Here is a 22757-nt window from a genome sequence, read left to right as displayed (position 1 = left end):
TTTTGCCCGCTGATTTAAAACTTATTAACTTGAACTGATTTTTTTAGGAAAAAAAATCGTATTCCAACTGATGAAGTGTTACTTCTTTCTTAATCTTAATTGACTCTTTTCTGCCTTATCTTGTGTTTAGAACTCTAAAGCATGAGTATGATGATAAAATTGTCAAGATGAAGAAGACAACTTGGGTACACAGAATATAATCGAATAAAAGCATTTAATAAAAATAATTTGACTAAAAATATTTTTATTTGCGCATATAATTACCAATAATTATTAAACAAGAATATGACAATTAGTATGTTTCTCTAAAAATAATGAAATAAAATTTATTGGAAGACAAATCACTTCTCAATAAGTCATGTCTTTTTTTTCGATAACCTAATTCCTTCAATTTATGGATAACCAAAAAAATGATTCTGTGAAATATAATTTTTATTTCTTATTAATTAATGTTAATGATTGATTCGTCTAACGAACTGAGCAATTAATGAGGAGTCCATTTCCTTAATTATTTCACTTAAATTTGATTGAAGATAAAAATCCATCCAATGGGTAGAGAGCTTGCCTTCAAAGACTTCACGTAATAACCATGACAATGTATCTCTTTATTATTAAAAAGTAGCACAATATTTATTTTATTTTTGCTATACTCCATTCGACTGTGATTCGTGCATTAAATTACAAAACTCGTATAAAAAAAATAAATATTTCACTTATTATTGTTATTAAAATTATGGAGAAAATCTCTTCGAATAACTAGAGGGTATTGATAAATATTTTATTTTATTTTCTATATTGTTTCATTTAAACAAACACTAAAATAAAATATAAACTAAAACATAATTTATTAACATGCAAACATATTTATTGATCGGCTGCTTACACATACCCATGAAGCCGTGAAAATGATTCCGCCAGCCAAGGGTCCTTTTTCCCCTGAGGGATCAACGACCCACTCCCCTGTCACTGAAAGATTTGGCATCTTTGGTATCCTATTTCCTCTGACGGAAGTGAAAGATTCCAATACTTCGGTGTTTTGATCCTTTCTTTAGGTAGGCAGGTGCAAAAGCATTCCCCGTTAGATGAGCAATAAGTTTGTGGCTGGGCTCATAAAGTGCCATTTTATTTCACTCTGCTACGGCCGGGAAAGCCCTTTCATCTCCCTTTCAACTCATCCATCTATTGCAAGCATGTTCTGATTCAAAAGCTCTTATTCAAGGAAAGCAGTTTCACCAACAGATAATTCTCAGCGGATTACACCAAAACCCCTTCTTTGAACCAAGTTAATCCAGATGTATGCTGATCGTGATGATATGAGTTTCGCTCAGATTTTGATCCATAAAATGTCGCAGCCTAATATTTTTGCATTGACTACCTTCCTTGGATTCTACTCGAGGCACCATTTGATAGAAGAATGCATTAGAACTTATGACTAATTAAGATTGATGAGTATCATACCTGATGGTTATGTGTTTCCCAAGGTGCTCAGGGCGTGTGCTCAATCATCATGCTTGGATACGGGTACTCAAGTGCACAAATATGTCATTATACTTGGGTCTGAATTTAATATACAGGTCTGTAATTTTATTATAGATATGTATTCAAAGTGTGGGGACACTGAGAATGCCAGACAGGTCTTTGGTGGAATGTTTGAAAAAGGCGTTCTATCTTGGAATTCAATTATCTCAAGATATCTGGGTAACTGGTTATTTGAGCTGGCCGTGAAGCTGTTAGGCTATATGAAACTGGAGGGCTGTGAGCCTGATATTGTAACTTGGAACAGTATAATGGATGCTTATTGTGGGATGGGACTCTACAATGGGGCCTCAAAAATCTTCAAACAAATTAGAGATCCTAATGTCATCTCATGGACAACAATAATCTCGGGCTAGACTAATATTAGGAAGCGTGAGATTGCGTTGGAGATTTTTAAAAATATGGTAAATAGTTGGACGGTTTTACCTGATGGGGATTCTCTTTCCAGTATCCTTGTATCTTGCGAGTATTCAAGGGCTTTGGAAAGGGGAAAAGAAATTCATGGTTATGTAATCAAATTGATAGCACGGGACACATTTTACAAGTCTGTTGATGATGCCTTGTCGACGATGTATGCCAGTTGCTGTAGACTTCAAGATGTTGAAAAGGTATTTCATATAATGGATAAATCTGATGTTGTGACATGGAATGCCATGATTTTTTATTTCATTGAACCGGGGCATGGAGATATGGCACTTGAATGTTTCAGAGAGATGCAAATGAGAGGAATTAAGAATGATCACACGACTCTATCAACCATATTGTCTATTTGTGATTTGAGACCTGAAAAACATATTCATGCTTACCTCATGAAAAGCAGCTTAATTCTGTAATTCTTATTTATAATGCTATAATTCATATGTACGCAGTATCTGGATGCATTGCATATGCACATTTTGTGTTTTCTGCCATGTTAACTAGGGACGTGGTTTCATGGAACATAATTATCAGAGGCTTTGGAATGCACGGCTTGCCTAGGCTTCTCTAAAGCTCTTGCAACATATGGATGGCTCATGCCTTAGACCTAATTCAGTGACTGTCTTCTGCACTTTCAGCTTACAGTTACTCAGGACTCGTGGATCAAGAGATCGAACTCTTCTACAAAGGGACAAAAGATTTTGGAATAACCCCCGTAAGAGCCCATTGTCCTGGGGTTGTTGACATGCTCGCACATGCTAATCGGCTTGAAGCTGCTTATAATTTCATTAACAAAACGCACCTGGAACCTAACAAGCATATTTAGGGAGCTTTGCTAGCTGCATGCCAAGACCACCAAAATGTTACGGTTGGTGAGCTGGCTGCAAAACATTTGATCCGTTTGGAACCTCATCATGCTGGTCATTATGTGACACTATCAAATATATATGTAAGAGCCGGAAGATGGGATGACGCTGCAACAATAAGAAAGCTGATGGAAGACCGAGGATCGTTAAAGCCATCAGAAAATAGTGTGATTGCCCCGTGAATTTAAAGTAGAAAGGACTAACAGGAAGTTGAAAGCTGATAACTTTCTAATTACCTTCTAAGCATAACAGTGCACTCATTATTGGCCAAGATATAAAGGTTTCATTCTACTAACTTGGGAATTGTCTGCAATATTTGGACAATTTTAACAGGATGCTTGACCGATTGATTTCGTACCAATGGGAATATGAGAAAGGGAATGAAAATGGGAAAGTTCTTTCCCATAAATATAAGAAGCTCTTTTTCTTAGAAAGTCATTTTGTCATCTACCAAATACACCTAAAACTACTCTCACTTTCTTCAAATCTCGCATGATTTCTACTAAATGTAGGGCCTATACAGGCCGATATTTGGTTCTTCTTAGAGGTCTATTGATGTGTATCCCCATATGGCATACCGAACTGATCTTTAATATGTGGAAGGTATTACATACTGAAATCACATTTTAACTTTAAATTTACCTGATAGTTTGCGACATGCATGATAATCTGCGCACAAATAATGTAGCATTTATTTGTCGGTCCTTAACCATATTGCACTTTGTTGTCATCAGGGTCATATGGCATAAGCTGTCATGAACTTATGTTTATATTCCTACAATATAGCATAGCATGATAACAGAAGCATATATTCCGTGTTTACACTTTTACATAATTGGCTCAGGTTTTCTTGATTAAACTCTAATTATTCAGATCAACAGATGAATTTCTATATTGGATTTTCGATTGTGTGACTTGGAAATTGTCAATTTCTATGTCGTGACTCTGCTTGATTTCTTTTTTTTTATACTTACGGGAATGATTGTTTGATGCCGACATAGGTAACTAAAGAATGTTGACATGGCAACATCTAAATGTGCTCCGGGAGTGCAGTTCAAGAAAATTGGCAAGACAATCAAGTAAGAAGTTTGTATTTATCTTAAATTGCAGAATTCTGCAGCTCATAGTAGAGTCAGATTAGTTTCATCTTTTGTACTGCAGCGTCGTTTTGAGGCGTAATAAAATTCCTCTAGCTTGATGTTTCAGCTTTGTTTGGCATGATCGAGAGAATTCAAATCAGAGTTCAAAGAAAGAACATAATATGACATTTATCTTAAAGATTTTTCATGACAGTCATTTCCGCTTGTCCATTATTCATTGAAAACGGGAACAAAAATCGCCTTATGCTTTGTCACCAAAAAAAAAAAAAAAAAGGAATCACCTATGCTAGTGTTACTACTTTTTTTTGGCTAATCATGGATATATTTCTATTTGAAGCAATTTTATTCAAGACATTATTAAATATTAAATATGAACATCTCTCCTCATTGGTATTCGAACATACTACTACAAGGGTTTTGGGTACCATAAAAAGTGCTTCAGAAATATTTTTTCGTAAATCGAGATAAATTTCTTCATGTATTCACTTCGTATACTGTAAAAACACTTTTAAAATTATGATTTTGATTATATCCAAATGCCCTCTACTTATTAATTAATGACCCTCTATTGGGCCGCAAGAGGTTCATGAATTCTGATTCTTGGCCCAAAATGGAGGCTTGCCCAGCTAATAATTACATCCCGCAGGGACCCTGGGGCTGCAGCATGTCTGGCATTTTCTATAGATTGCCCAGAGAACCAAGCATGTTAAATTGTTAATTAACACACGCAGGTCGAACCAACTGCACCTCGATAGTTTCGACGAAGTAAACGACAAGGCATCACGAGCGTACAACTTAGGACTCTGAAATGAGACAATTTTTTTTTTTTTAATTCAGAAATGAGACAAATTCATTACTGGCAAAGGAACCTATAAAGAGTGAGCAGTTATACTACAAATATACACAACATAGTATACGGGAGGCTCCCCATGTTTTAGATTTTCACAAAGCCAATTTCACAAAAAAAAAGAAGCAAAATTTAGGGTATTCTTATTTCCTCGTTGGTTTTTTCTTGTTTGTTTACTACCATTGGGTATTGATTCTGATCTGTGAGAACTTAAATCCAGGGTGTGCGCCCCATGTGAAATCCACTCCATCCTTTTCCACCTTCACTCTCTGCTTCTCCGCAGTTCTGAATCCTGACAACACTTCCTGTCATTTTGAGTTTCCTCATTCATTTCTTTGAAAATCTTCTGCCGGTTATGAATTTTTGTGGAGTTCTTTTGTGCTAGAAAATCTCAAACTTCAAATAAATACGTACATGATATCCGGCAACACGAAAACAAATTATTGGAAGTGGTTTGCAGTTTTTCGTGTTTTGTATGTTAGACACTTGTTATGTTACGGAGTGATTAACAATGTTAGCAAAGAAACAGTGATTTTGTTTTCAAAACTTTATTTAAAGTTGGAATAACAATTTAAATGAAGCATTGCGCGAAGATTTAATTTAAAAAGAGCATACTAAAAAAAGAAATATATGAAAAACAATAAATGATTTGATTTCTAATAATAACCCAATTCATAAGAAAGAATTGCACTGTTTATATGAAAAAAATAGAAATAATTAATCATTTCGTTTGTATAGATTTTATTTAATTATAATTCAATCTCTATGTGCTTCTAACTTCTATAGAATTTGAAGTTGTAATGTCCGTTCGACTCGTTATATTGTGTATAGATTTTGCTTTCACTAGTCTGTGAAAAAATTAAAAGCAAATGCACGTTTCATGTTGCTGCTCATCGATAACAAAAAGTAATTCTAAAAGTCTTAACTTATATCACGTCACATCTATGATCTGTTTGTTTTATTGCAATTAGAATTCTTAAAAATACAAACAAGTTTGATTGAAATTACTTTTCTAGCTGACCATTATAAAAGAAGGCTGGGCTCTATTAATATACAGTATAGTTTTTCTTGGGGAAAAAAAAAAGTCGAAAGGAACAACATCGTTGAGTTTAGTTGGTCAGGCGGCCTTGGTCTTCTAGAAGAAGTGGTTGCTTCCTTTCCAGCACTTCATTTGTTCTGAACAGAAAGTCAATTTTATTACTAATGTCCATTTGCAGCTGCCCTTAATTATGAACTTCCAAACTGGCAGTTTATCATTTTATTCACCTGATTCCTTCCATGTGAAATTTTCCAGGAAGCCTCGCGCGAAGCCCGCATTAATTCTACTCATTACAAATCCACGTCATTCTCTTTGTACAATATTCATCCTAATATCCCCGGTTCAAACTTTCATCATATGCATATTTATATTTCATGACAACGCCATTAACTTTTCGTCTACGGTACTTTGCCTGGTTTTTTTAATTGGATTAACTTAATCCTGTTTCCCTATTAATTCTACGAGTTAAGTAAGCAAACAGCGATGGGGAGTTTATTTTTAATATCCCATTTTTGTGAGAAAACAACGGATCTCGAGATTGACCATTTCAATGATGTGGACAGGGACTTGGATTGGAACCGAACGAAATAAATAATCAAACTATGGCCTAAAAAATCAGTCCCCTGATGCTTCCGTGCATCTACTAAAATAGTGTCGGTGACGAAGAATGGGAGTAGCACCAATCTAGTTATCTCTGCTGATCAGCGTTAACAAAAATTATGATTCAGGTTACTTTGATTAACCAGAAAAAAGGATAATGTTATTTTTAATTTCAATTTAGTTTTGATTTCTAAAATACAAAGCTACTATTTTTTCAAGAATTATAAATAATGAATTAAAAATATTATTTATGAGAGAAAACCTTTAGATGACCTGAGGTCAGATTTGAGATAAAAAAATTAGTCGTTTCAAGTTTTAAGGATTAATACCACGATGAGGTTAAGTTTTAGAGATTAAGGAAGTGTTTTGACTAGTTTTTTAGAAACAATTTTGTGGTGTTTGGAATAAACATGTGAGAAGAAGTTTGTTTTGATTTATATAAAAAAAATTTATTTAATTAATTTTAGTGTTTTCCAAATACCCACTAAGGCCTAAAAATAAATTTCAAAAACGCTGAGATGCTTGTTCAAGATAATGGTTAATATCCCAAAGCACCTGTTGATGTAATTTAAAATAAAACTCATTTTATAGGTTTATTTTATATTCGTAAGCTTCCGAAGAATTCCAACATTACTCTCAGCCAGCTCGAAGTTGGGAGGTTTGATTTGACGGGGTCAGTCAAAATCTAACGAGGGTTGTCCTTTGGGCAATTCATTCTCATCCACGTCGTCCCTGTCTATGTCAATCCAGGCCACGTCTCGCGATGATGCCATTCCACCCTCCTCCATCTGTATCCATCATGCACCTCCTTTTTTTTAAAAAAAATACTCCTCCGGTCCTTAATATAGGACCCAATTGTTGAGTTGATTTTGGTCCTAAATATAAGACCCATTTATCATATTTATCAATTTTCTCTAAATTACCCCTATGGATACTCTATCAACCATAATCAAGTAGAAGATAGAGAGGAGTATTAAGAAAGATGATTATGGTATTTTAGGAAAAACATGTCACAATTTTTATAATTAACTAACTTACCTAACTTCCTTAATCTAATCAAATTAGTTAAATGGGTCCTATATTAAGGACCGGAGGAGTATAATCTTTGCTTTGTAAATTAAATTTGTTGTTTATTTTATGCATTCATCTTCCTCCACTCGATCATCTCAGACACAAACACGCGGAGAGGGGATCAGTAAATTATGTGAGCTCAACAATATCCCACTTCCCACACATCCTATAGCTCGTGTTCCTGCAGCACAAACCCCCCGTAGCGTACATCTGCTGCGTTAATCAATTAATTGCACACTTATCAAACCCCAGAGGGAGAGAGAGAGAGAGAGAGAGAGTGAGCATCGTACGCGAGCCGTCGCTGTTAAAAATTTAGATTAATAAATTAAACCTCTCGAAATCTTCGTCAACGCCTCGACGTATGTACGGATCTCGGCTGCCTGCCTCTGCCGCAGACCTAAAAAGACCTCCAAACTAATTAGATAGTGTTTAGATAGAATCAAAATCACAATTTTAAAAATATTTTTACGATATGCTACTTTCAGTTTTTAATATAAAATTTTGTTTAATTTTTATTTTGGTCATAAATATAATATTTTAATCTATTTTGTCTCTCATATTTATATATTTTTTTCTAAAGTAGTTATTCTAAATATTTCTAGTCAATACACTTGATTAGTAAGGATATTTTAAAAAAGACAATACTTATTTAGGACAAATAACTAATTCAACTTACTTTATTAATCCCCTCAAATAGTCAACTGGCCTTTATAATTACGATCGGAGGTAGTACTTTTTATTTTTATGGTGCTTACAAAAAAAACATACCTCCTCCTTCTCAAAATCAACTCATTTAGTCACTTTACAGCGCTGTGTATGTCCTTCGCATTTTCTCTGCTCAAAATAATAGTGTGTGTATAAACATGAGAGGATATATGAATAACGACGTCTTAATAAAAATGCAAATGCATTTACACTAAAAATGTACAAGAATTGTGCATTTGAATTGTCTTTGACTAAACAACACGCTAGGCATTCAGGAAAGCAAAAACGAAATATTAATGGAACCTCCGTTTAGCTATATTTTTGTCAGTCGACCATCAAACCATATATTGTTCCTTGAAGCCTAGGACTTCTTGTTCAGAAAGAAGGCAAAGTGAATTGTGAATAGAGATCAAGAATTTAAATATTCACGCAGAGAGTTATTGTTAATTAATTAGAAAAAAATCCGTCGCCAACAAAATAGCATTTCATTAACTGGTTCAAGCAACTTATGCAAAGTTATTATCAGGTGCTTATAACAAGATAGAAAGATATATAATACCAATAATATGAATTTTAGCTGCTGGATGTGTACCTTTTTATAGGTTTATTGTTCACTTTATTTTTGTATTTGAATTCTGAACCTTGCGCTCTGGGAGGAAGGAAGGGGCTCAACGCTATGTAATTTCAGCATAAGCCATCATTCCCATTACAAAATTTGTAAGACTTGGTATTTATATGGAGCAGGAATGGTATTTTATTTTTACGATATGTTTGATGTTGAAATTAAATAAATTATTAAGAAATAGAAAGAAAAAATAGTAATGTTTTGGTATTAGCTGTCACCAAAAAAAAAAACAAAGAAAGAAAGCAAAACGAAAATAAAAACAAAGTAGAATGTAGTATTGGTATCACCTAATGTTTTGTTTGATACGGTATAGATAAGAACAAAAATGTTTTTCTATCGAGAAAGAATAAAAATGTGTTTATATCTTGTTTGGTAGATTATCAATATGATAAGAATTAAAAAGATATAATAATAATTGATTAGAATATCCTGACAAACAAACTTTTTTATAAATACATAAGGGATAGGTTTGACTTTTCATATCTTATTAACGTGCGTGTGTGGCTATTTTATGTCAAAGGTCGCCGAACTGAAATTATGGTTTCGTTCCAAATCTGCTGTCGTTAACCTTGTTTAGCTTTATTAGATGACCCTGAAAACTCCTAGAGATCTTCGTCAACGTTTCTGCTCCTCGGGCCAAAAAAAAAATCTCAGTCAGTCCAAAACAAATAATAAACGTCAATAGAAAAGAAAATGAAAAACAATAGTGAGAATTACAACATTCTGCTTCATATAATGTATTATCCTTGTTTTTAAGCAACACATACGTACTTGTTAATCAAAATAACAGATATTATTTTCTTTCAAGTAAAATTTGATTAATTTCTATATTACATGTATTTCTTACATTTCATTATATTTATTTCAACGACAAAGCAAAAGTCAAGGGTCATAAAAGTTGTATACCTGTACTGTTTTTGGTTCTTTCCTCCTCGTCACGAGCCGTAGGTACTGAGCTTTGTGGTTGTGGGTCTTCGGTGGTCGTTTCCGGATTTAGATTTTGCGGGGCAGCGCGACATTTTGTACGTTAAATTATTCAGGGACTCCATTTGGCAGCCTCGGAGACTCCCCAGAGGGTAAACTAAGAAAAAAATTATATAAAATTTGAAACAGAGAGAGCAACAAGGAGCAGGCCAGCTCGGGGTTGCCGTTTGGCTTTCGGGGTCTCACTGTATGGTATTTGAGTTTTCCGATGCAAAGCCAACTCCAAAGCTGAGCGATTCTTTTGTTTGTTTATGCTCCCACCGTTCCCCTCGGTTACTTCTTCTCTTCGGCCGTTTCCTCAACCTTTTTAGCGGGGTATAGAAGAAGCAGGTGTTACTGTGGACCTGACAGAACAATCTGGGTTCTCTGCTGCTTGGTTCTTTGGATCTCTTCTCCTCTGTTTTTTGCAACAGCTATGGTAGAAAACATGTGTTTCTTCAACAAGGTGCTTCTAATTCCTTCACTCTCTAACTGTTCCCTGCTATGTGGTCCTTGCCGCCTAAAACAGCTCCTTTTTAACTATGACGAGTAATGTGCTTCTTTTTTTATTTTCCCCCCTCTCGCAACTACTTGAAATTCTCAGTGTGGGCTGTTTTCAGGCGTGTTTCAGGTATAGTAGAGGGACTTTCTTCTCCGGGTTTGATTGTGAGAGTTTGTGTTTTAGGTTAGGGCTTTGAATAAGAAGAATGCTTTTGAGTTTCTCTACATGTTTCGATCTGGGTTGCTGTCTGAATTTGGGGCTTATTATTCTGCATCGGCTGTGCTTAGTTGCCTACAAAACTTAACGATTGTCTCGTGGTTCTTAGCTGAAATTAATGCTTCTATAGTTCCTCTAGTCCGCCGGCACTTCTTTTCTCCAATTACTTGTTATTAGTATGACTTGACATAGATATCCGCTTTCTGGGGGGGGGGGGGGTCGCGAGATTACGCATTTGATGAGCTTGCAATGTTCCCATTCGCCCTCTCCTTGACAATGTATTTTTCTTCTCGGACTTCACAGGATATTCTCGTTATAAAGCCTCCGAAGAAATCTCCGTTGCTGTTAAGGACGGCAGTTTTAATATTTTCAGTGATTTGCGGTATCTTCATTTGTTCGGTCTGTCTAAAGCAGATAACCTCACATGCAAGGACTAAGTTTCAGGATATACACGTTGTTGAGAAGCCTTCTCAGCATAGAGTAAATCCAACGGATGTTCCCTATTTACATTATCCCAAACCTGTATCTTTTAGCAGGTAATTTGAAGCTTCTGAAAGTAAATTACCGATTTCTCTTGATTGTGTTTTTTAATTAATTGCCTTTTAAATTACCAGGGATGAGTGTGCTCGTAATCCTGTACAGTACTTTGTCATTTTGTCCAATCAGAGATCAGGCAGCGGATGGTTTGAGACTCTTTTGAACAGTCATGTTAATGTGAGCTCGAACGGGGAGATATTTTCTGTCTATGATAGAAGGAAGAATATTTCTTCGATTGTACAGACTTTAGATAAAGTTTATAATTTGGATTGGCTCAGTAGTGCCTCCAAGAATGAGTGCTCTGCTGCGGTTGGCTTAAAGTGGATGCTCAATCAGGTAAAATACCTCTTGTTCTTCTGCCAAGTGTTTTCAACTCAACACACTTTTAGCATGTTGCGGTTTTGGCACAAGTAACGCATAGGTTGCTTCCACCAAAACGTGGTTTTCGGTCGGCTTTCCATGTTTTCACCCACACATTCGCTGTACTTTGTTCAAACTTCAAAATATGCCTATGGAATTCAGGATTTAGCTGAATTTCATTTTTCTTTTCCAAATATGAAATCTGTCTATTCTCAGTCTCTGAGTGTTGATGGATGATGCTATTAAGGTATTCCGCCTGACACCCCAAATCTATATGCTGCACATACTCATCCTGGAATATGTCCTACTTCACTAACACATGGGTTGTGAATCATGGATATCAACTTCTCTTGGGCTTAAAATTCTGTTATTGACGTTGCGGAAAAAAAATCAAATACGTCTTTTGTTATTTACTTTAGCAGGCATATTGGGCGACTGTAATATCCCTATACAGCCACTTAATACTCTAGAAAGTGTGTCTCTATTGAAAAACAACCCTGTAGAAGCATTCTCTGTAGTGTGATACTTTGGGTGAAACTGTGCCTCTTCGGGACTCTGTTATGGTCACCATTTTCATCTGACTGTGTCTTCCTCCAGAGAGTTTCTTCCATGTCAAGAACTACAGATTGTAGGCAATTTTAGTTCAGACTTCTCATGACAGTTTTACTGGAACTGTGTCTGAACTGCTAATATTCAAGGGGTCATATTGGTTCTACTTTACTCACTAAATAGTCACTTTCTGTTGGAAATGCACTTTCTGATGTTACTTTGGCAAGCACAAATATGCAAACAATCACTCTCAGTGGAAAACCTGTGGAGTAAAATTTAGTTATGGCGTCACCTTGGGTTCATGCTAGCGCTCCACCACACCCCCCCCCCCAAAAAAAAAAAAATTGTTCCCTTTCTCTCTGACACATCTATCTTGATGCTAGATCTGAAATGACACTTAATGCTACCAGACCTCGCTGACATGCCATTCCATAAAAACCTAATTTGTCAATTCTCTTGGATGGACTTAGGGTTATAGGCTTTGTATTTGCAGTGCTCATTTGCTCTGAGGGGGCCGATTGCCAGTTATTTTACTTGCCTTTTTGGTGAATGATGCCATGCAACATGAGAAGGCGGATGAGCTGTTGATGCCCTTTCTTCCAAATGACCTGGCATTTATTATACTCGTTTATCAGGATAAATATTTCCGTCCAGTAATTTGATATGATCTGAGCTTTATCACGAGTCAAGACTTGCAATGCTTTTTTCTTACTAGGTTTAGTAATTGAAGAATCAAGGCATCTTTTTGTATGCAGGGATTATTGGAGCACCACAAAGATATAGTAGACTACTTTAACCAAAGAAGTGTCTCTGTTATATTTCTATTTCGGAGAAACTTGTTGCGCAGGATGGTTTCAATGCTTGCCAATTCCTACGATCGTTATGCGAAGTTAGTGAATGGAACTCATAAGTCTCATGTACATTCTGCTGAAGAGGTCTGTCTAGTCTCTTTTTTTCCCCTCGACCCTCTCATACGCATTAAATAAGACACTCATGAATGGCAATTGCTATTAGGCTGACACTCTTGCAAAGTACAAGCCCGCCTTAAATTCTTCATTGCTGGTAGCTGACTTGAAGGAAATGGAGATGAAAACTACAATGGCTTTAGAATACTTCAACAGCACTCGTCATATGCTCCTGTACTATGAGGATCTTATGAGGAATCGCACCGTAAGGGCTTTCTAAATGCTTTACATACCTTTGCTCTCCTTTTCTTGATATAATGCATATATTAGCTTCTATCTAATACACTGGTGACTTGATTTAACCTAGCTGCACAATTTTTTTCCAAAATATGGCCATGAGGTTTCCTCCTCTTCCCTTTCCTGCCTTCATAACGAACATTTTACTACACAAAAATGTTGGGTTCTTTTTTACCTTAATTTATTTATAGTGTTATTGGCTATTATAAAGAAAATTACATACGAAACCATGAATGGCTAAGCTGGCTAGCCACAGATAACATGAGCAAATGTTTCTTGAATTTTGAACCCAGTTAAAACCTCTAGGCTGATGTATTTGGTATTTTCTTAGCTTTTGGTACATTTGAAGTTTTTGTTTGTTGCAGAAGCTTCAAGACGTGCTAGAGTTTTTGAGATTGCCGCAGATGGATTTAAGAAGCAGGCAGGTTAAGATACATAGAGGACCAATGTCAGAACACATTAAGAACTGGGATGATGTTAAGAAAACACTGAATGGGACTATATACGAGAGTTTTCTGGGGCCTGATTATTAGTGGAAGTCAATCAGTATTATCAACCAGTCATTCCCATTATAAAATATAAAAAAGCATAGAAAGCCGCAGTGTTCGCAAGTCGTGAATAATACGAGGCTTATCTTCGGCAACCGCCATGGTTTCTTCAAGTCGTTGAAAAGGGTGAAATAATGGCTTCACCGATATTGCCCCTGCGAGCCTCAAGGCTCACAATTTTGGTGCTGTGACGCTGCATTAGTGTTCTTTAGCCTTTCTTACTTGTTTTTAGCCACGCATCCATCTGTGTCAACTCTCCGGTGATCAAAGATGCTTCGGTTCCTGTGTAATTTTAGCTGTTAGTTTTGAATGATCAGAAGAATGATCCTGTATATGCTAGCTTATTTATTCGAGTTAATGTGCCTGTTTGGTAAGGCTTCTGAGGGAGGAAAAAGTAGCTTGTATGTGTGATAAGTTAATTTGTAAATTTGAGAGCTGTTTGTTACAGTTTTTGGTCAATTTTATATATGGGTTAAGAGCTGTTTTTTTAAGCATGATTATAAAAGCATTTAAAACTTGTTATGATTTATGTAAAAGTAGTTTTTTTGAATTAAAAGATATTTTTATCTATGTTGTTCTTATGTTTCTTTCTATATGTTTTTTGTGCTTTTTAATCAGTTTTTAATTTTTTTATTTTTTAGTATTCTTTTGAGTGAATATAATTTTTAAGAATTTTTGTAATATTTTTAATTTTTAATATTATTTTTAATTTTATATTTATATAAATTATGCCGAGTATACCATATAATTAATTATGCAATATTATTTGATTTAAAAATTTTCACATGACTATAATTTCTAATTTAAATATATTTTATTCATTAAATATAACTTTTTTCTATTATAGTAATTTAAAATTATATTTTTAATATTTTTATTATTTAATAAACATTTCTGATTATTTTACAAATTAAATTTACTTATTCAATTATAATCTAAATTTTTTTTAATTTTACAAACTAGTTTTTTTAAAAATCAATTTAAACATAAATTATATTACACAATCTAACTTTATCAAATCTCACTTCTTTAAAAATAAGTTATTTTTTTTACTGTTAATCTAAACAGATCTAATATGAGCATTTTGTTTTGGGGGTGGGAAGTGTCTTTGACGAGATCAAGAAATGCCGGCTATTGTGATGACTGGTATTTGAAACTTGCGGGTCCAAAGAGACTTTCATAAGAATGTTGAGCACGCAATTTATATTGGCTAAAAGCATTTGACCAGATCAGCTCAAATCTCAGCAATAGCTTCAGCAGATCTCTCACGTTGAGGCCACTCTAGATGGCTTGCTTGCAGAATATGATGGATTTTCCACTTCTGCATCTAAAGGGATGTTTGGAATATCTCAAAAATACTTTTAAAAAGTTTTTTTTTTGTAAAGTAAAGTAAATTCCTCAATATATTTATTTCATATATCATAAAATTACTTTTAAAACTATAATTTGGTTTTCATTCAAATATTATTCTAAGAGAGTGAAATTGTACTATGTTAAAGTAAAATTATACTGTGTTAACAAGATACAAGGCACGTGAGCAATTCAAAAAAGAGACTAGAGGGGGAGCGTCTTCGATGAAATCAGGAAATGACGGCTATCATAATGATTGCTGTTTGAAAATTATGTGTCCAAAGGGACTTTTATAAGAATATTGAGCACGCAATTTATGTTGGCTAAAAGCATTTGACGAGATCAGCTCAAATCTCAGCAATAGCATCAGCAGATCTCTCACATTGAGGCCATTCTAGACGGCTTGCTTGCAGAATATGATAGATTTGCCACTTCTGCCATTAAAAAGGTGTTTGAAACATCTCAAAAATGTTTTTAAAAAGTATTTTTTTGATAATTGAGGCAAATTTTTCTACATTTTTATATGGTAAAAATTACTTTTAAAATTATAATTTGATTTTTATCCAAACATCTTCTTAAAGAGAATAAAATTATATCATGTTCACGAGATACAAGGCACGTGAACGATTAAAAAAAAAAAGACTATAGTGGGGAGATAGAATTCTAAGGCATGGGTATTAATCTAGAATAGGCAATGGCTAAAGACTAGTCTCAGCAACGTAATTCAAATTCCCAAAATAATGGTCGAGGTTAGGCAAACCCAAGAACCTTCCTGTGATGATAGGCCGAAAAATAGCCGCACACGGATGGTGATCAGTTGAGAATGAACAACTACAGATTTACTGTAGGTCCCTTGCAAAATATGTTTGTGTCACTAAGCCTATGATTGCATTTGCTCTGAATAAGGAATGCCAATTTCGCCTGCATGCACGATGTACCAAACCAAACTGCCTGGAGAGGATTCTGTGGCTGGACCTGAATGTGTATTACAAAGAAATTGCATGAAAAACATGTTCGATTGCTGTTCAAAGAAATAACACGCGTCTATCACCCGAAACAACACGCTGGAGTCCCGCAAGCACAATGGCGAAACTTCAAGGAAACCTCCAATCGTATATAGTCACAACCCCAGCATTGTACTCCCCCCCCCCCCAGTCAAACCCTGTACTTGATCCAATTTTTGTTAACTGAATACTGAAAATACAATGCATGTTTGCTAGCCCTCTGTTTCGATGTAGTTGTCGAAATATTAGTTGAGATTGTAATGAAGTAACTCAATTGCTATATAGGCTGCCCCTTGTATCATTCACAAATCTATACGACGACACTTTTAGTCTTTTCTTTTCTTCATTACATTTATAATATGAATACAGAAAATGTAGAATGTTGTCTGAATTTTGACAATAATTCTTCATCAAAACAACACTCTTTTTTACTTTCTCTAATGCATTTGCAACAGCTTTAACTTGATGTTTTCAAACAAAAAACAAACTTTACGAATATGCTCTTTACAAAAACTTTTGCGCAGCATGTTGTCAAAAATCAACAAAAGGGACCTTTTTTTAATTGTTGCCTTTAAAATCTGTGGAAGGCCACTTGACTTTGCATGTGACGATAGTAGAAAGCTGATCGAGTGGCCAACTGAAGCAAAAAGACAGAGCTCAATGGCAAAGTGGTAAGTTGCATCTAGTTGGAAAGATGCTTTCTTTTGTCCAAGGGCAGGAACTGCAACTGACAACGAATGAAATAACGGGCATGTATTTAAAAACTGATAACGGTTCGTGCCGATTTAAATAAAGCTCAGCTCATGGGCAAACCAAGCAGCCCATCACCACCTTAGTCCTCCTCAAAATATAGACTCCTAAAAAGAGTCAGACTGTCTTCCAATTTGCCACTTTATTGCATAATAATTATATATTGAAAGGCTGAAGGCCTAAGCTACGCTTCCCAAGTTGGCGACGTAATGTTGGGAAAGACTAGAAAGTAGAAGCCTCATTTTTCCAACAGTGACCCCTATGATAGTCGTAATGCTGTCGACATTAAACAGTTTCAATGGTCATAAAATCTGTTACACGCAATCACTTGTTCTCTGCTCTTTCGATTATTATTAGGTAGGCGCAGCCGCACTTCTGCACTTTTTTAGTTGTTTTTCACAGAAATACACAGAATCGAAAAAACAATGTATTTCCCACTACTTAGGATAGATGGCCTTGGGCCCACACACACTTGCATGATGAGGCCCTTGAGCTCTATAAAACCCTCCCTCCAAGGAGGGTTCAAGCAACTCAGTTCCAACTCCAAGCTCCGATAGATATCCATCATCCTTTGTTGTTTAGGTAATCATTGACTTGAGCTGTGTGTTCATCATCCATCCAACTGTCTTATTTCTCCAACAGACTTGAACCGCTCAACCAAATCCAATCTCTCTCTCTCGTTTTGATGGCCCAAAGCAAGCTCGTCCTGTGCTTTGTCGTCCTGGCGCTGACCTTGTGCCTAGAATTATCGTCCATTGAGGGACGATATCTGAAGTCTGAAGGCAACGAAAATTTCGTCAAGCGTGAGGTGGGTGACGCCGCGCACAGAAAAGTTCTATCAACTACGAATGCTACCACCCAGGCAGACGTGTCTCCACCATCGCCGGCGGCGGCTGAGGGTCATGACGTTTCTGATTTCAGACCCACGAACCCCGGTCATAGCCCCGGCGTAGGACACTCGGTGCACAACTAAGGCCAGTCTGATAGGACTTTCCTGGGAGGGGAGTAGTAACGAAAGGAATGGAAGTTCAATGTGTAGTGCCAACTGGACCTCTCGTAAGTTACATATAGGCGCAGCCAACTCATTTGTCCACACTTCCTTCTTATTATTAGCCTTTTTTTCTTGTCTTCCATATTAGATCCAAGGAGAAGGTGATGATTCATCTGTGTTGTAATAGACTAGCAGATTATGATTTTGTTGGTCGTGGGTTTTAGAATCAATTTGACTGTAAGTAAATATGTAAATGTGCTGAATTTACAGTCTAATGAAGGCAGTTGCTTGACTTGAAGTATTGTGTTCGATGTCGGTCTTGTCGTTTTGCGTTCTGGATATTTGGGCTTTGTGGGTCGATGCAAATCAAGGAGCCCAGCTTTAGCGGTTTTCCTGAACTTGCCGGACAAGATCTAGTGGGCGCTTGATTGACATGGGCAAATGTGCATATCAAGTGGCAACATTCATTTAATTATTTTAAAATATTCACCAATCCAAAAGGAGTCCCCGCCCCTCAAATACATAAACTTTCGGGGAAATTAGTCTCCAATAAAAAATTGAATACAAATAGATATCTCGAAACTTATTGAATATTAATAAATTTTAAGGGATTATATAATTATAAGCCATTTTTTATATTTATAAGTCAAATTATGTCATTTAATTACAAGTCGAATTCACGAAGTGTTATGAATGTGAAGTGAAGCCTGAAAAAGAGATTAAAAAAAAATGACCCTCAAAATTTTAATGCTTGAGTTTATAAGCTATTCATTATATATTACTCCCTCCGTTTCTTATTATAAGAGACAAATAATTAAATTACGTTAATAAAAAAAATTACAATTAGTTGAGAACAATTAATATGTAAAAAGTATAATATTTTTTCCAACAATGCCCCCATTAATAAGGGGAAAGAGTATGAGAGAGAATAATTAAATTATTAAAAGAAAGAGAAGTGGGAGGGAGAGAGAGTATAAGTGGGAGACAAAATAAATAGGGGTGAAATAGGAAATCAATACAAAAAAATAGAAACAACTTTTAAGTGTCTTTTACATATGGGAACATGCCATAAGCATCAAATGTCTCTTATAATAAAGAACGGAGGGAGTATTACTTTCAGTCCTAATTATAAAACTTAGTTTTAAACGAGATGTTATAATTAAGATCGGAGATAATATTTATTAAGCTTAACTGTATCCAATGTGACACTTCTGTCATCAACTCAAATTTACTTAGATATTATAATACAAATGTTTACAAGCTAGACATTCATATGATAATTAAAAAAAAAATTGTGATTTACAAGTCATGGCTCTGTTAAATTTTTTTTCCCTCCTCTTGGCACGTAGCAGCATTTAATTTGAAGCCTAAACAGTTATTTTTCAGAATTTTATAGTGGATGGCGTTTTATCCCAGGTGGACCATCCATTACTGATTGTGCTACGACAAAAATCATAAATACTATCAAACAGATGTGTACAGCGGAGACGGTATCCGCTGAATGAAGAAGCTGGGTACTTGCAGACTATCATCGCCGCAATTAATCACTATATTATTATTAGCTACAACCAGCAGAGCGAGTTTCCCATATACTACCTCCTGTACCTAATATAAAATTTCATTTGATTTTTATTTTAATCCTAAATATAAGATTTCAATCTATTTTGTTTCTAATATTTATGTATTTTTTTCTAAAATAGTCCTTTTAACAGTGGTAGTTCTAGCCAATACACTTAACTAACAAAGATATTTTAGGAAAGACAACACCTATTTATGACAAATAACTAACTTAACTTCTTTCCTTAATCTCCTCAAATTAGTCAACTAGTTTTTATAATTAGAACCGGAGGTAATATTTAAAAGAAGGTGTGAAGCATAATGTCGATTAAAAATGCTCCAATTACATATTTTGATTAAATAATGCAGTTGCAGGGAGTGAAGAACAAGTTGCAACATACGACTCCAGTCCTTAATTTAAGATATAATTAATTAATTTGAGTAGATTAAGAATGTTAGCTGAATTAGTTAATATGATATGTTTTTCTTTTATAGAATACCTTGACTATCTTTCTTAATTCCCTTCCCCTTCTCCCACTTGATTATTATTGGGAAAATATCAATAAAGTTAATTTGGGTGACAAATATGTGAAATAGGTCTACCGTATAAAACAAATATCAACTCTTTGATTAGATCATACATTAAGGATCAGAGGAATGTATTTATAACTTGGGAATAATACAATATTTGAATGCTAGAATTTTTACAGATATATAAATATAAATAATACAGATTAAAATTCTAAAGCATGTGCATATAAACCAGCATGACTGTAGTTAAATTGGTTAGCGTGTGCAAGAGGCGGTACACTATTTTGAAATATGGGGCCGTTGGGATTCCGTGAAAGCGACTCAATTATTCTTAGTTGTCTGCATATTTCGATTTCGACATGTCGTCCGAAGCTCTCGTTTTGATTCAAACTAATGATTTTGTAAATATCTGGATACAAATTAATTAAATTTTAAATCATTTTCACATAATAAACTTTTATTTGATTGTTTTTATACAAAAAAATCAGTTATAATGCGATGATTGTTTGTAGAGTTTTTAAAGAAAATCTCAACTTCACCGTATTTGTGTTAACCCTGAAAAATGAAAACATATCGATATATCAACTACTTTGGTACCAGAAAGAATTTACTTTTAGTCAAATCAGCCGTAAATTATGTAGAACTCATGCACCGCCGTGACTTGAAGTTCTGTTTGCTGAAAGTAGAATGTTGAAGTGATCTGGCAAACAATTTTAGATTCAATTTATTATTATTTTTCCTTTCAAAAATATGCATAATGAATTATTTATAAGCTAAAAATTTATTTTGATATGGTTGTTTCCTTCATAAAAATTATGCAGGCTTTTTATGCATTATATGAAATTGTTAGATGAAAGAAACGCAAACGAAAGCTTGTCATACATCCTATATTAAATATTTAATATTATCATTGGTGTTGATATCAATTTATCGATCACGTTTGATTTGTACTTTGAGCTTTGAAGGGAGTATTTCTTTGTTTTTTTTTCCTTGTTGATTAATTGATTAATCAATTAATAATGAGGAGAGGAGGCCGGAGGCCACAAGAGGGTTCCTTAGACCCCAGAGATAATTAACATTTTTTGCAAGATTCTCCATTTTTACGTTCCAAGCGGAGCACTTGAGAAAGTGGCCACTTGCCAACCTTGGCTCATCGCGGAACACGGACGTGAATTTAATGCTCATCTTGATGGCACTCATCTGAATTATACTTAGATTAAAATTAAACGATTTAGATAATTTAATGATGTTTTACTTTTAGATATTTTAAATATTTTTATCTAATGTATGCAGCAGAATCCAGAATGAAGATAATTTTCGATAGCTACTCTCTTTTATCCCCTCTTAAAAAAATGTGGCCATCATATCATTTTAAACATTAAAAATTAAAAAAAATGAATTTGGACTAAATAGCCATAGAGTGGGTCGTCCATGACTGCATGCTTAAAAACTAATTAGTTTAATTTTTTTTTGTAAAATATATAATTAAATATATATCCCATGCGCATTATATCACATGAGATTTAAGAAGTGAATTATATTGTTAATGTTTTTGTAAATAATATTATTTGTTGATTATTTTTAACATTTTAAATTGATATCGACCCTTTGCTCCAAAAAATTAATATAGATGATTTAGTTCCCCTTAGTTTTTGACCTGTTTTTTTTTTTGGCCAAAGTTTTCGACTTGCTTGTTGCTTATTAAACAATTGCCTGTGACAAGTTTCAATGGTAGGAAGTCGGAGTCCAAGGATGTGACCATTTTCCTTTTGACTTGCTTGCTTTTATTAATTATACTGAGCGAGCAACCTTTGTTTTGTTAGTCGTGGCATTCCTTATTAGTTCACTTCAGCACTATCAAGGTTTCCCTTTTTAGGGTGGAAATATCAAGGCGATTGATTGATCAACTAAGAAACGAAGACTGAGAATAGAATTACTTGGAAAAAAAAAAACAGATGAAGATCAGGAAGTTGAGTGGATATTCAATTTTCATCTTTTCCTTTTGTATTTCCTTGATTTGAATTCCAGTTATTTTGGTTGACCGATAATTTCACGAATATTGTGCATGAGATAAATACCTCTGAAAAAAAAATGTCAACGATTGCGCAGACAGAACCAAATTCCATAAAAGGGTCACACCATACGAAAGCGATTTTAAATCTGAAAATAACAAGGGTGATTTGTTTTTAGTATGTCATACAATAATCTATATTTTTAAAAATTCAAATCAATATGTTATGGTAACATTAAAATTTTAAAGGGGTATAAAGACCAGACCATTGCTTATTTGGCTTTTAAAATAGCATTTGAAATTATATTTAGAAATTGTTTTAAAAATATTAAGCTTGGTTCAGTTTGGTTTAGGTTCCAAGAGGTAAAAACCGAAACTTGAACCAAACCAATCGATTTGGCAAAGTTAAAAACCAAGCCTTGTTTTCACTTTTGAGGCAGTGTTAATCAGTTCGTATTAGTTTGATTCGATTCGGTTAAATTAGTTTTGATCGGTTCCTTTAAGAACAATGGCTCAACAAATTTGCTGATTCAAAATTTCAAAAACAGAAAGGCGAATATACGTTAGAAATACGGCATTATGATTAATGATACTGGGCCAAACCCTCCTTTAATGGAAGCCATTAACTTTTTGTAATCATACGCCATTACACCCTACTCTGTTCTTTCCCACAACCACGCATTTTTATAGTGCTTTTAACTGTTTAAATATTTCACATCAAATAAGGTCAATTACCAATATTACTCATAGAAACAATACAATTGAGTGGAGGGTGATCAGTGGGGTTAAGTGCATCAGTTGCTTCAGAGTTTCAGACTGTTGAATGGGCGACAGAGAATTACCATTAATCGGAACTGAATTGTAAACCTCACACATATAA

The 22757-nt window shown here is 34.7% G+C and overlaps 2 protein-coding genes across 3 annotated transcripts; both read left to right on the top strand.

Moving 5' to 3' along the window:
• The first annotated feature begins 9831 nt into the window (after window positions 1–9831).
• On the top strand, window positions 9832–14057 carry LOC114722253 (uncharacterized). Of its 2 annotated transcripts, none has more exons than XM_028908240.1 (6): window positions 9832–10235; window positions 10791–11023; window positions 11102–11360; window positions 12764–12868; window positions 12948–13103; window positions 13501–14057. In XM_028908240.1, the coding sequence occupies exons 1-6, from the start codon at window positions 10206–10208 to the stop codon at window positions 13666–13668; spliced, it is 951 nt and encodes a 316-aa protein (XP_028764073.1). In that variant the 5' UTR covers window positions 9832–10205; the 3' UTR covers window positions 13669–14057. The 2 variants fall into 2 exon arrangements, with proteins under 2 accessions (XP_028764073.1, XP_028764072.1); XM_028908239.1 differs by having other exon boundaries at window positions 9836–10235; window positions 12689–12868.
• Window positions 14058–17472: 3415 nt separating this feature from the next.
• Window positions 17473–17760, top strand: LOC114722270 (precursor of CEP3). Its single transcript, XM_028908259.1, has one exon. The coding sequence runs from the start codon at window positions 17473–17475 to the stop codon at window positions 17758–17760; it is 288 nt and encodes a 95-aa protein (XP_028764092.1).
• The last annotated feature ends 4997 nt before the right edge of the window (window positions 17761–22757 follow it).

The sequence above is a fragment of the Neltuma alba genome, unplaced genomic scaffold, assembly GCF_004799145.2.
Source record: "Neltuma alba isolate B1F8T4 unplaced genomic scaffold, ASM479914v2 tig00012088_pilon, whole genome shotgun sequence".
Taxonomy (NCBI): domain Eukaryota; kingdom Viridiplantae; phylum Streptophyta; class Magnoliopsida; order Fabales; family Fabaceae; genus Neltuma; species Neltuma alba.
The sequence above is the reverse complement of the archived record's forward strand: the minus strand, read 5'-3'. Positions and strand labels throughout refer to the sequence as shown.